This window comes from Prionailurus viverrinus, chromosome D1, assembly GCF_022837055.1.
Source record: "Prionailurus viverrinus isolate Anna chromosome D1, UM_Priviv_1.0, whole genome shotgun sequence".
Taxonomy (NCBI): domain Eukaryota; kingdom Metazoa; phylum Chordata; class Mammalia; order Carnivora; family Felidae; genus Prionailurus; species Prionailurus viverrinus.
The window spans coordinates 82,380,944-82,392,987 of NC_062570.1; the positions used below are offsets into that span (position 1 = coordinate 82,380,944).

The following is a 12,044-nucleotide window of genomic DNA, read 5'->3' on the forward strand; positions in this document are numbered from 1 at the left end:
GCTGAACTGAAACACAGCCCCCAAGTAGAAGGCTGGTACTTTGCAAGAGAAACCTATAAAGGTCAATACAGCAGTACTTAGCTAGTAGACAATGACCAATTGACCTTGAACTGACAAGAAGATAAACATAGAGGCAGACAGTCCTCAAGGCATGTTCTATTGGGAATCAAGCATCCTCATTCCCAATGTGTGTATCCATTAAACCCACCACGTATCAAACCTGGGAGAACAGCATCCAAATGTCCTGCATGCCCACACACACACATATACACGCACACACACACACGCACATGAACACACACACACACACACACACACACACACACACACTCACTTACACAAGTTTCCTTTGGTGAAATATACGATTAGGTTGGAAACCCACCATGCAATCAGGTCATACAAACTTAATTCAAACTGATAGTAGAAACTGATTTATCCAAAACACAAGATTCCTTTTCCACAGAATGTAGCAGGGCTTTGGAAAACACATCTGATTGCTAGCAGCACAGCCTGTGGTTAGCACACAAACTTGCCAACCTACCATGAAGTACGAAGCCTTCTGCTGCATGCCCTCACAGCCCCAGACTGTTTGCAAAGGCCAGGAATGAAATATTCCATATGTTTTCTTTGTCAGTGACATGGCTATTGAAAGCAAGGCCACGGTAGTCTCCCTGCTGAGGGACTGGGTCAAGCTATTCATGTGTAACCAGGCAGATGTCAAGATGGTAATGGGAAAAACATCCCAAACATTTTTTTTTTTTTTTTTTAAAGAAAGAGATCCCAAGTAGAAAACGCACAACTGTATTTGGAACACTCAGCCAATCTAAATAGGTTGTGAGCGCCGCTGCGTATGTTAGCTGCTGCTCTGGCTTTATCATTCATTTTCAGATCAGGTCTGAATCAAAACCTAGAAAAGTTTTTAAAGTTTCTGAGAATGATTTAGCTGCTTAACAAGAATGCCATCTAACTTTTTAGAAATGCAAAAGATCTTAAAGAATGGATATGGGCTCTAAAATTACTTTTAAGATAATAAGCTTCTCTTTATCTACAAAACTCGAGCATTAATCTCAAATGTAAAAAGGAATATACAGGTATCCAAATAACCAATAAAATGCCATTTTCAAAGTACTTAAAAAGTTCTCTCATCATCTGAATGTTTCTAGAAAGAACGTGATATGAAGAAAAAAGAATGCAGTAAAAGTGTCAATCCTGAGTAAATCTCATCTATCCCCAACATGGAAAATGATCTGAGAAACTACAGAAGGCATGCTTTGGCATGAGGCTTCCCAAAGAGTTAGGCATGGTTTAATGAAAATCCTGTGTTCCAAAGTCGGAAGTAGAAAATTTGAATCTAAAGATCACACTGACACTGCCTAAGGTTACATGCCTATTGGCTGTGAGGAGAAAAAACTGTGTCCCCTGTTAGGACAGCACCTTTCTACTGGACCAGTGCTGTTGGAATCACAGAGACCCAGGGGAGCCAACACGATTCCCGTGCCCCCCCCCCCCCCCCCCGAGCTCTCTCCTCAGGAGAAACTGTAACTCCTTCCCTCACCCCAGAAATGAGGCTTTCTTGTTAGAAAGGCAGTAGCACCACCTAAGAGAGGAGATCTTGACAAAAGTGTATACACTACTTTCTCTCCAAGATCTTTACAGTTTTTTGAATGAAAATGATCAGCCAGATAAGTAGACATTTTTTCCATCAGCACAATAGCTCACTTATGAAGTCTACAACAGCCTGTGGACCTAGTATACATTCAAAGAACAAGAGAAATAGGATTCACACACACATGCAATGGCTTAGTCACTCCCAAAAGAAAGGACAACAAATCGGGTCCTTGCCGTCACTCAAACAGGTCATGCTGAAGTTTCCTACATGTCACCCTCGAAGATAAAGTGAACTTACCTCTTTTTGCAGATGGAAAAGCCAATTCAAAGTGGCTACATGACATGCCCACACTGATTTGGGAACTCGAGGTCATGATTCCTTGTGCCATACTCTCAAAAACAAAGTCATTTTTGAAGGCCTGTTCATAAAGATAGGCCTATAAAAAGAAGACTCTGACATAAAGAGCTGGATTAGTGACCATGGACTTAAAATGACCTTGGAAAGAACAGAAGGCCAACAAGAAAAGTTTCTTTCTTACAAAGATAGGAAAATACTAAGATTTAAAAAAAGAAAAAAAAAAAAAAAAGAATGAAATGAAAAAAATTTTAAAAAGTAAATAATTAAATAAAAATTGAATAAACTAATCAAATGAACTACCAGAAGTAGCAGAGAAAGGATGAAAACTGATTATTATAAACTGCTAAATATCAGTACACCCATAATGAGTATTTTTTTAAAACCTGATACGAAAATATTTGAAGTGTATTAAATGCACTTGAAATCTCCTAATTAGGGGCGCCTGGGTGGCGCAGTCGGTTAAGCGTCCAACTTCAGCCAGGTCACGATCTCGCGGTCCGGGAGTTCGAGCCCCGCATCAGGCTCTGGGCTGATGGCTCAGAGCCTGGAGCCTGTTTCCGATTCTGTGTCTCCCTCTCTCTCTGCCCCTCCCCTGTTCATGCTGTGTTTCTGTCTCAAAAATAAATAAACGTTAAAAAAAAAATTAAAAAAAAAAAAAAGAAATCTCCTAATTAATTCTGATCATATTGTATACACATTCTGTCTGTGCTTCAATTTATGTGAGATAAGGAAAGTTTGAAGAGAACTAAAAGGCAGTTATCACTTTGGAATATGCCAAGACTAGGTGGATCTAGTGCCTAAAACAGAAGAGTGTTTGATGATGGGGGGTGGGAGGGAGGAGAGGGTGGGTGATGGGTATTGAGGAGGGCACCTTTTGGGATGAGCACTGGGTGTTGTATGGAAACCAATTTGTCAATAAATTTCAGAAAGAAAAATAAATAAATAAATAAATAAATAAATAAAAAATAAAAAATATATATATAAAAAAAAAAAAAGAAGAGTGTTTGAAAAGTCTTCTAGAACAGTAAGAAACCTAAAGGTTAGTTGACGTTTTTTCTCACCCCCCAACTCCAAAGAGTCAGTAGATTTTTTTTTTTTAAACAGTAAATTCTATGCCCAAAGTAGGGCTTGAACTCACAACTCTGAGATCAAAAGTCGCATGGTCTACCGAGTGAGCCAGCCAGGCGCCCCAAGAGTCTGTAGACCTTAAAACAGAGTTCCTAAGGTATAAATCATTCAAGAGCTCATGCTCTCCTTCTCTGGAGAATTCTCCCACAGGAAAGCAGCTGATATGGCTTCCACCACACAGGAAGGGGGACAACATAAAACAGAGTGGCCACCACAGGTCTCTTCCCTCCTGGAAAAATCTCATCTGCTGAGCCCTTCTCCTATGATCCATGTAGTTTCTCCAAGAGCCTCTTAGCATTTTCCCTTAGGAAAATAGGGGAAACCCAGAATTTAATCAACAGCACCACCCAATCTCTAGAGTTTCAGAGAAAGGACTGCCAACTTAGAAGCACACCCCCTATACCTAAGAACCTTGACAGGAGTGAGAATGAGGACATCCACCCGTCCTCCTGGGAAAACAGTTCCAATCAAGATCTTCAGGGATGTTTTGATGTCACCCACTTGTACTAAGTTACTGTCTTCAGTTCCTACTAGAAACTGCCTGGATGAACTTCACCGCCTGAGGGGAATGGAGAAGTGAGACTCATTCCTCAGCCCTGCCTAGTACAGCTCCAAGCTGAAGGTATCATCTCCCAGCCAAATTTACATCACTCTTCTTAGGAGGGAAAATTTTCCTCAAATAAAACCTTAAAAATGTACGGGACTGTGAAGACTCTAACTCATGATTTTTCTGGATATGGGCTTCTGAAATCTGATTCAAGTATCAAAAAATATTTTGTTGTCAAGGTGCACTAATATTTTCATTCTTTCAATGGTCAACTTTATATTTAAAACTTTGCTAAAAAAAAATAAATAAAAGGCTACATTCTATTGTCAAAATAGAGGAAAAGAAAAAGTAGCCAATGGGGCTTCCACAACCTTTTACTTGTCTTGATTCTGAATATGTAAAAACAAATTAAATATGAAGGGTAAAGAGTCATTAAATAACTTGAAATATATTAGATATGTTTCCTCCACAAGTTTCTCACCAGCACAGACATCAGACCAGCCTGGGATACATGGCCCAGCCGCCTCCCAAAATATCTATGGTTTACATTTCCTTACAAGGCTATTCTTACATTGTTATGGGCCAACATGTTGCCACAGAGGGGTGGTTCGATGCCTTCCCCATAAGGTCTTTCAGTACAGTAACGCTAGGAGAACCAGAAAAATATTTTTTTTTATTTTTTTTAACGTTTATTTATTTTTAAGAGAGACAGAGACAGAATGCAAGTGGGTTAGGGACAGAGAGAGAGGGAGACAAAGATCCGAAGCAGGCTCCAGACTCTGAGCTGTCAGCACAGAGCCGATGTGGGGCTCGAACTCATAAACCAATGGATCATGACCTGAGCTGAAGTCGGGCGCTCAATCAACTGAGCCACCCAGGCGCCCCCAGAAAAAAGTATTTTTCAAAGACGTTCATTTCTTGAACATGGACTCTTAGAAGGGCATTCCTGAACCTCAATCACCTGCATCTAAAAAAAGAGACACCTAATGCCAAATCTTGCTGTCGACTCAGTGCCGAGGGCGAGTGCTTTTGACAATTAAGAGATGTAATGGTATCAAAACACGCTTTAGAGACTGAAAACAACCACTCCAAACTTTCAGAATTTTGACTTCATTACACTGGAAGGACCGTGCTAAACAGAGTGCTGGGCATCTACACTGTTTAACAAAAAATACTTGTCTATGGGTGGGTAAATCCAGAGTAGACGACCACATAATTATACCTTGCCATTTAAAAGGGGGACTGGAGTACAAACTTGCTAAAGTCTTTAGAAATTGAGGTTATTAAATGTCTATGAACTATAAAATCACGATCTGTCTCTTGCTAAGCCTGATTTCTAAACTCAGTTTGGAACTCACCCAGCTTCAGACCATAGGGCTGCTACCTGGCCTACAGTGTGACCATCAAGTACTTAAACACAAAATAAATGCCTAGAAAAGCAGACAAATTAGCCATTTGGGTAAGAGTACTAACTTGCTAAATGCCCTAGCATTTTATTCTTCCCTGGCAGGACTTAAAAATAGAGGATTTTATCATCTTAGTGAAGCTCTAAAAAAAACGCTGCAGCTCACTGAACAACGTTGGGGGCAAAAAGGAAAGAGTTATCCATATTCTTTATATATGTGAAAAGCTGTTAGCATTGTCAAAAGCTTGAAGGCTGACCAAGACAGCTAAAGGCAAGCTGGATAACACCCTTCTAAAGCCAAAACCTTGAGATCGAGCTTGAAAAATTAAAAGAGCAAAGCTATCTTATCAAGAACACTCTGAGTTATATTAGTTACATTTTTCAGAGTGAAAGGCACATCTGGCAGGGTTTAACTTTTAACCCAGGTATACCAACAGACATTGTACTTTTATGGAAATTTATATCTTTTTTATAGAGAAAAAGTGAGAGACAGTCTTAGAAAAAATTCAATGAATCACTAAAGGATTCCTAGAACTTTACTTGCCTAATAGTTGACACAGGTTCAGAGAAATTCAAAGCAGTCAGAGATCTGTGCCATCATCTAATCCAAAATCCACTATTTACTGATCAGAAAAATGGGAACGAAGGTATAGGTGCAAACAGGGAGACCAGAAACCAAACTCCAAACTTGCAGGCTGTCAGTACTTTTGCTATTATAAAGATGACTAAAATAAGAATTTGAGAGATAACTGACAGAGGCCAAGAAAATGCCTAAACTTGCCTGGATCCACCTACCAGTACAAAACTTTGATCTTCCCTAAAAGATTAAGTTGTCAAATGTTACCTTACAATTCTAATGTTGAGAGCCAAGTGCCTGGACTTTAAATGCTTGATACCATAACTGTCACTAGCATTTGGTTCGGCTAGAAATCATAAAACATTAGTGGTTACTGCAAAACCTTTAGGGGCTCCCAATGATAATTAGCGTTCAAGTCCTAGGTATTGTTCAGACCACACCCAGCACATTGTTGCCTCCAGAAGGCAGTGAGTTCCCCATTCAATGGAAATATGCCAGGAGAGTTGGGACAAATGCAGAAGCTTCCTGGGTGGGTGAGAGATTCCATGATTTAGACCATATACTTCCCTTAACAGACAGGATGCAAGAAATGTATAAAAAATAATAATCAAATTCAAGAGAAAGAAAACTCTTGGCAGTTAAGAGTTGTTTATTTTCTTGTTCTACAGGTGAAGAAACCAAGGCCCTGAGGGGTTAAGCATGTCACGAGCTCAAGGTCACTTGTGTGATTTGCGGGCAGGTCTGGAAATGGCTCTCCATATGCCCAGCAGAATGCTCTTTCTTCTCTTGTATTTAAAGAGAACCCAGTAGTTCATTAGTTTGTAAAAATAAAGGATCTATACTTAAAGATGTTCATGTGTTGGCCTCATTTAGCAGAAAGTTCAATTGTAGGAGATAATAATACATCTCTAGAAAGACCCACCACACAAACTAACATTAAAATAATTCAGGTATCGAGGGATATCAAAACTCTACCATCAAGAAAGATACAAATATTTACCACTAATGACTGACCTGCCTGAGTATACAGTAGACATCGGAGTAAGCATAAGAAAATACTTTCAAGTGATACTATTAAAAGAAGAAACGTATTTGATGTAGTGAAAAAAAAAAAAAAAGCACATAGTGAAAAAAAAAAAGCACATCTTAAGGAAGAATCTGAGATGATGCTTCCAACAGAAAAAAAAGCAACAGGTTATTTTTAAAAACACTTCAAAGCCTCTTCGGTAACCATGAATTCTGTACAGAAAGCTCGATAACCTGCCCAACGTACAGGGTACACACACTGGGAAGGTTGGAGAGATTATGACTAATTATATGGAAGTGAGGACGTTGAGTAACTTTTTGTACAGTATCCAAATTACTGAAACCGAATGATTTTATTTTCCAAGTGTTAAGCCATACCCACAGGAAACAAGCAAGGCTATTCTACCCTAGCAAAGCGCCTTAGCCAGTCATGCATTCTGCAGCAAGTCTCCATGGCAAATTTCCTAACACACACTTCTAAACACAAAGAACTCCTCCTCCAAGTGAGTGGTAATGAAGAGGCTTGAGCAACTTCACATAGAACAAAATCCTGCTGCTCCTGGGATCTTTTATGAGAGGATCATAACATTATCGACAGCTTGCCATCCTAAAATTATGTGAGAATTATAAATTAGAACTTCTGGGAGCTACAAGCAGCCTTAGATGTAATCTAGTGAATCCAATTATTTCATTTTTTCAGATGAGGAAATGGTTACTAAATAAAAAAGAAAAGAAAAGAAGGGAGAATGACTTGCCTAAGGACACATAATATTTAGTGGCATGGTAAGGACAAACCAAGGGATCAAAGCCACGCAAACAGCCTGTGTGGTCTTAAAACTGGTCACCAGACATAATCTAGGATGTGGAAACCTATACTCTTCCAGACGGCTTCCAGACGTCAAGGTAACCACACATAAACCAGAGAACACACATATGCAAACCCCTCCCCACCACCTCTGTGATTTCATCCCTCTCTCCCCACAGTCTAGATTCTGGGAGTGTAGGTGATTCAGAGTGACCTATTACCATTAATATAGGAATAGCCTTGAATCCCTCTGATAAAATAAACTTTGGAATTTTAATACTAGTAAGGTTACTTCCCTCAAAACACCGCGGGGTGAATTGTGACAAGCCAGTGCATTGTGACACAGGATTGAGAACTGCTATTGCAAAACATAAATAATCACTACAGGTGCAGCAAATAGTGTGAACACAGGAATCCCATCAACAATACTGAGATTATGTCTGACTCTGCCCCCAGACTCGGATAAAGCAGCTTTCAGCAGGAAATAGACACTGTTGGACTGAACAAGTTTAAACGAGCCTGAAGGAGAAGACGCAGGTATCCTCTCTCTGGGGCCTCCTCAAATCTGGACAAAAGACTAAATGCTGAGAACGCTGAATTTGGCAATCTTGTGTGGGAATGATGTCTGAATCCCAAGCCCCGACTCTTCCCTCAGTGTGGCATTAAGTTCCTCTCTAATCACTGCAACATTTTTAAGTGCCTGCTGTGTACCAGGCTCTGTGGACTCCAAGCCGAGTAAAATAAAAGCTCTGCTCTTTGTCAGCCCAGGGTCTCCAACGTGGGATGCATTCATTCCCCCCGGCAGAGGGGAGGATGTTACACCATTGAGCCAGGAGAAGAAAATAAAATCACTCTGATTAATCAATCTTTCTCATCTTTTTAACTTGTATCTGTGTAATTTTATGGGTGTACATGCTCCAGAAATTAGGAGTAGGTAAACAAAAGTTTGGGACCGTGGATCTAATCCTTTGGTGTGTGTGGCTCACTAAAGCTACAGTGGGACAACAGATCAGACATACTTGGGAAAAGACCCCAGGTGATTGCAAATCAATTGGAGTGTGTAAACCGACAGTACGTGCCCATGCTCAACATGGCCTTTGAGATTCACTTGGACTAGCTGGTTTCCCAAAATGCAAACACACTGCCCTTGAAATGCCCTATAAATGGGGTACTCACACAATATATACTTTTGAGGATGACATGATGAGTACTGGGAATGAAATAAGGAGTTATCTGTATACTCTGGCTATAGGTCACAAGTGGAAGAGGAAAATGTTACACATTTGCTCACCACAGCAGCTCAGGAAGTGCCATGATGGTGCTAGTTTAGACGATCTAATGGGGACAGGTGCCAATGATTTTTGTTTCCCATGCCTTGAACAGTAAGTTCTGTAAAGGCTCCACGTCGAGAAGAGAGCATTTTACCACCTCCAGTGAGTTCTAAAGGAAGATGCTCTACACAGCAGCATGCTCTCTTAAAAATGTAACATTTCTTTGTGGTTTTGTAAAATGTAAAACAGTCCCTCTCCTTATGGGACAAGTCTACCCATCAAAACTGGGAAAATCTGCTAAACAAGGTCTTTACAACTGGTCAAAATAGTAAAAACATGGCTTTCTATGAATAGAGGGGCTTGAGAGGTTTCAGGTAAGGAATCTCTGCTGCATGAATTCCCTAAGTTTCACGAGAACAGGAAAAAAAAAAAACAAAACAAAACAAGAAAACCAGCCCTATCTCCTCTACTCAATCTTCTGTCCCTCACTGCTCCCGGGTCCCACGCAAACCTGCCGGTGTAATGTACCTGTTTGTGGGCACACCGCTCTTCACTGCAAAATTAATTTCTTTCAGTGAAAAGTTCAGCTCCACCATACTGGAGGAAAATGACTTCAAATACATAACGAACACGTGACACAGGAAAAATAAAGAGGGGGAGCTGGAGGCAAAGAATGAGACAGGTTTAAGGCAACAGACTGCAATCCTCAATAAAACCCCACTGGCAGACAGCAATAAGCTGAACCCACCTGGAAACACAGCAATGCTTTGGCCTGCACAGAAAGGATGTCTTCACAGGGTCAGTTATTCCTTTAACATTGTTTATTTCTCAGAGTTCCTTTTCCTTGGTCGTAAGGTAAAAGGAAATTCCCTTCACCCAAGGACCTCTCAGAATCCCGTCCTCTCTCAAACAGCTCTTTCATGGCTCTTGATTGAATCACTCTGGCCACACAACACAAGAGCCAGTGCGCACACCAAGCCCTGCATTCAATTACCCTATTCTTTCTCTATTGGCGGTATTTGCCAATACCACCTACAACACCTATTTCAGAGTCCTCTGCTTTTCTGAAGGGAATGTCTAAAGCCTCAGGTCCCCCTTTGAGGAGGGGGGATTTTAGAAGTCAGAACCATCTGAGTGGCCTTCCCAGCCTCAGGCAGCTCAAAAGAAAGGTACAAGAGAAAACTGCCGCCTTCCATTCTGGTTGGGCAGATTCTATGCTCCGGAACTTTGATTTTCTTTCAACAGCCTGTACTTCAGGTCAGCATTCCTTCTTTAAAAGGCCTAGTTGGGTGAGGAGAGTATTTTCACCAAAAGAAACCTGCAGTTTCCTCCCCCTCCTCCTGTCTTGTTTTTACCCGGTTCCCCCGCGCGCTCCGGAACCCTGGGCGTTAGTCGGTGAATCCAGAGCGGAACTGGACCGAGGTGCCAAGTCGCTCTACCTGGATGAGGCCAAACTGGAAGGGGATTCGCCCTGTACATTGGCACAGGTGTGTCTTCTCCCCTCATGCTGGAACCCTGAAGGCTCCAGGTGTTTCCCCCACGAAGCGTGCCTAGGTCTGCAGACTCAGGCCAAGTTCTAGGCGCCCTCAGCCTGCGCGTTGCGAAGCTGTCGCCAGCTGAGCGGGGCCCCGCGTGAGAAGGGAAGGTCTCCTGAAAAGGCTGACAGGGGCAAGCGTTTCCAGATTCCACCCTCCGGCTTGGCCCCAGATGCACTTGAGGGGGGGGGGGGGGCGGTGACTGTGCCCTAAAAGTCTGGGAAAAAGAGCCACTCGCGGCTCGGACACGGGCTGGCACAGTTTGTAAAGCCCGCCGTGCAGGAGTGGGTGCCCAGCACCCCACACACAGGTGACCCGCGCCCCAGTCCTCGGGACGCTTGTGGGTGGGTGGGGTGGGATTGACCACCGGCTCCGCCCCCCCCCCCCCAACAGCCGTCTGCCCCCCTCCCCGGCACCCGGACCCCGGCACTCACAGCGCTTGGGTGAAGGCGCTGAGCCCCTCGGGCACTGCCGTCAGCCCCTTCCCGGAGCAGTCCACCCGACGGTCGCCGTCGCAGCTGCAGGGCGCCGCGCAGAGAGGCGGCGCCGCGCCGCTGGGCTCGGCCGAGCCGCGCAGCCCCAGGGCGAGGAAGCAGAGTAGCCCCAGCGGGCCCGGCATTGCTGCGGCCGCCTCCTGCGCCGGCCTCTCCCGCGGCGCGGCTCGCTCGGCGCGCCTCCGCTGCCCTCCGACGCCCCCCGCCGCCCCGGGGCGGCCGGCCTGCGGGCTGGGGCGGGGGCTCTCCCCTCTCGGCGGTCGCGCGGGCTGGGCCCCTTCAACAGTCCGCGGCAGCAGCGCAGGGACGCGGCGCTCCGGAGTTTCGCCCTTCCCGCTGCTCCATGGAAGCGCAGAGGCAGCCCCGCTCGTCCGGCGGCTCAGGCCAGCCGGCCCGGCCGTGCGCAGCTGCGGGGGCCGCGCTCTGCCATCGTACCCGCCGCCCCGTCCCCGGCCTCCCGCCGCAGCCGCTCTTCAAGGTTGCGGAGCGCAGCCTTCAGCCATGCCGGCCCCTCGCCCCAGCCCCCGCCCGGCTCTCGTACAAACACCCAGGCTCCTGCTCGCTCTCTCGCCGCCGCGGCTCAATCTCCTCCCGTCCTTTTCCCTTCTAGGGTTGCACGCTCGGGTTCCCAAGCCCCCGGCCGCTGGGTTATGCAAATCACTTAGGTACATGCAAAACTAACCCTTCTCCCGGAGCGCCATTGGCCCGCGGAGGTCTCGAGCTCATTACTATGCAAGGAGGGGAGCCGCCACAGGCCAAGAGTAGGACCAGAGGGGCGTGTTTATCGGGCGTGAGTGACAAGGTGGTGGTGGTGGTGGTGGTGGTGGTGGTGGTTCAAGGCAAAAATCCCTGGTTTGGCCAGATGTGTGTGGCAGGTCGTGAATGGAAGGTAGAAGGATCTGAATATGTAGACTCTGTTTTTTTCCCTCCCCCACCCGTCTTCTTCCCTCTGCAGAAACTGGATCTCCTAAATTGGACGACCTGAAAACTAGAACTTGCCTCCAGCGTTCAGTTAAGTTTCAAATGACTCTCCACTGTTCCCAAAGGGTGAGGACTTTGGGAGCTGTGGAAATGGAAGAAAGATTTTGAAGAGCAGGGGGCAAGCCTCCCTTAATCTAACAGAGTTAAGTGTTAGCTATGTATTGAATTAAAGCGGTGTACCCCCACAAGCCTGTCACTTCACCTGGGATCTTTATACCTGTGTTGATATGCACGTTAGTATGGGAGGCTACATGTGAGCGGTTAACCCGCGACGTTACATAGTTTTGGTGATCTTGATTCAGACTGTTT

At 44.5% G+C, this 12,044-nt stretch overlaps 1 protein-coding gene across 1 annotated transcript in view; it reads right to left on the reverse strand.

Moving 5' to 3' along the window:
* LGR4 (leucine rich repeat containing G protein-coupled receptor 4) overlaps positions 1–11,496 on the reverse strand; it is a 103,375-nt gene extending 91,879 nt beyond the window's left edge. The window contains exon 1 of the mRNA XM_047823657.1: positions 10,695–11,496. Coding sequence (XP_047679613.1) covers positions 10,695–10,879 — 185 coding nt within the window. The 5' untranslated portion in view covers positions 10,880–11,496. The remainder of the gene's footprint in view (positions 1–10,694) is intronic.
* Positions 11,497–12,044: the final 548 nt, after the last annotated feature.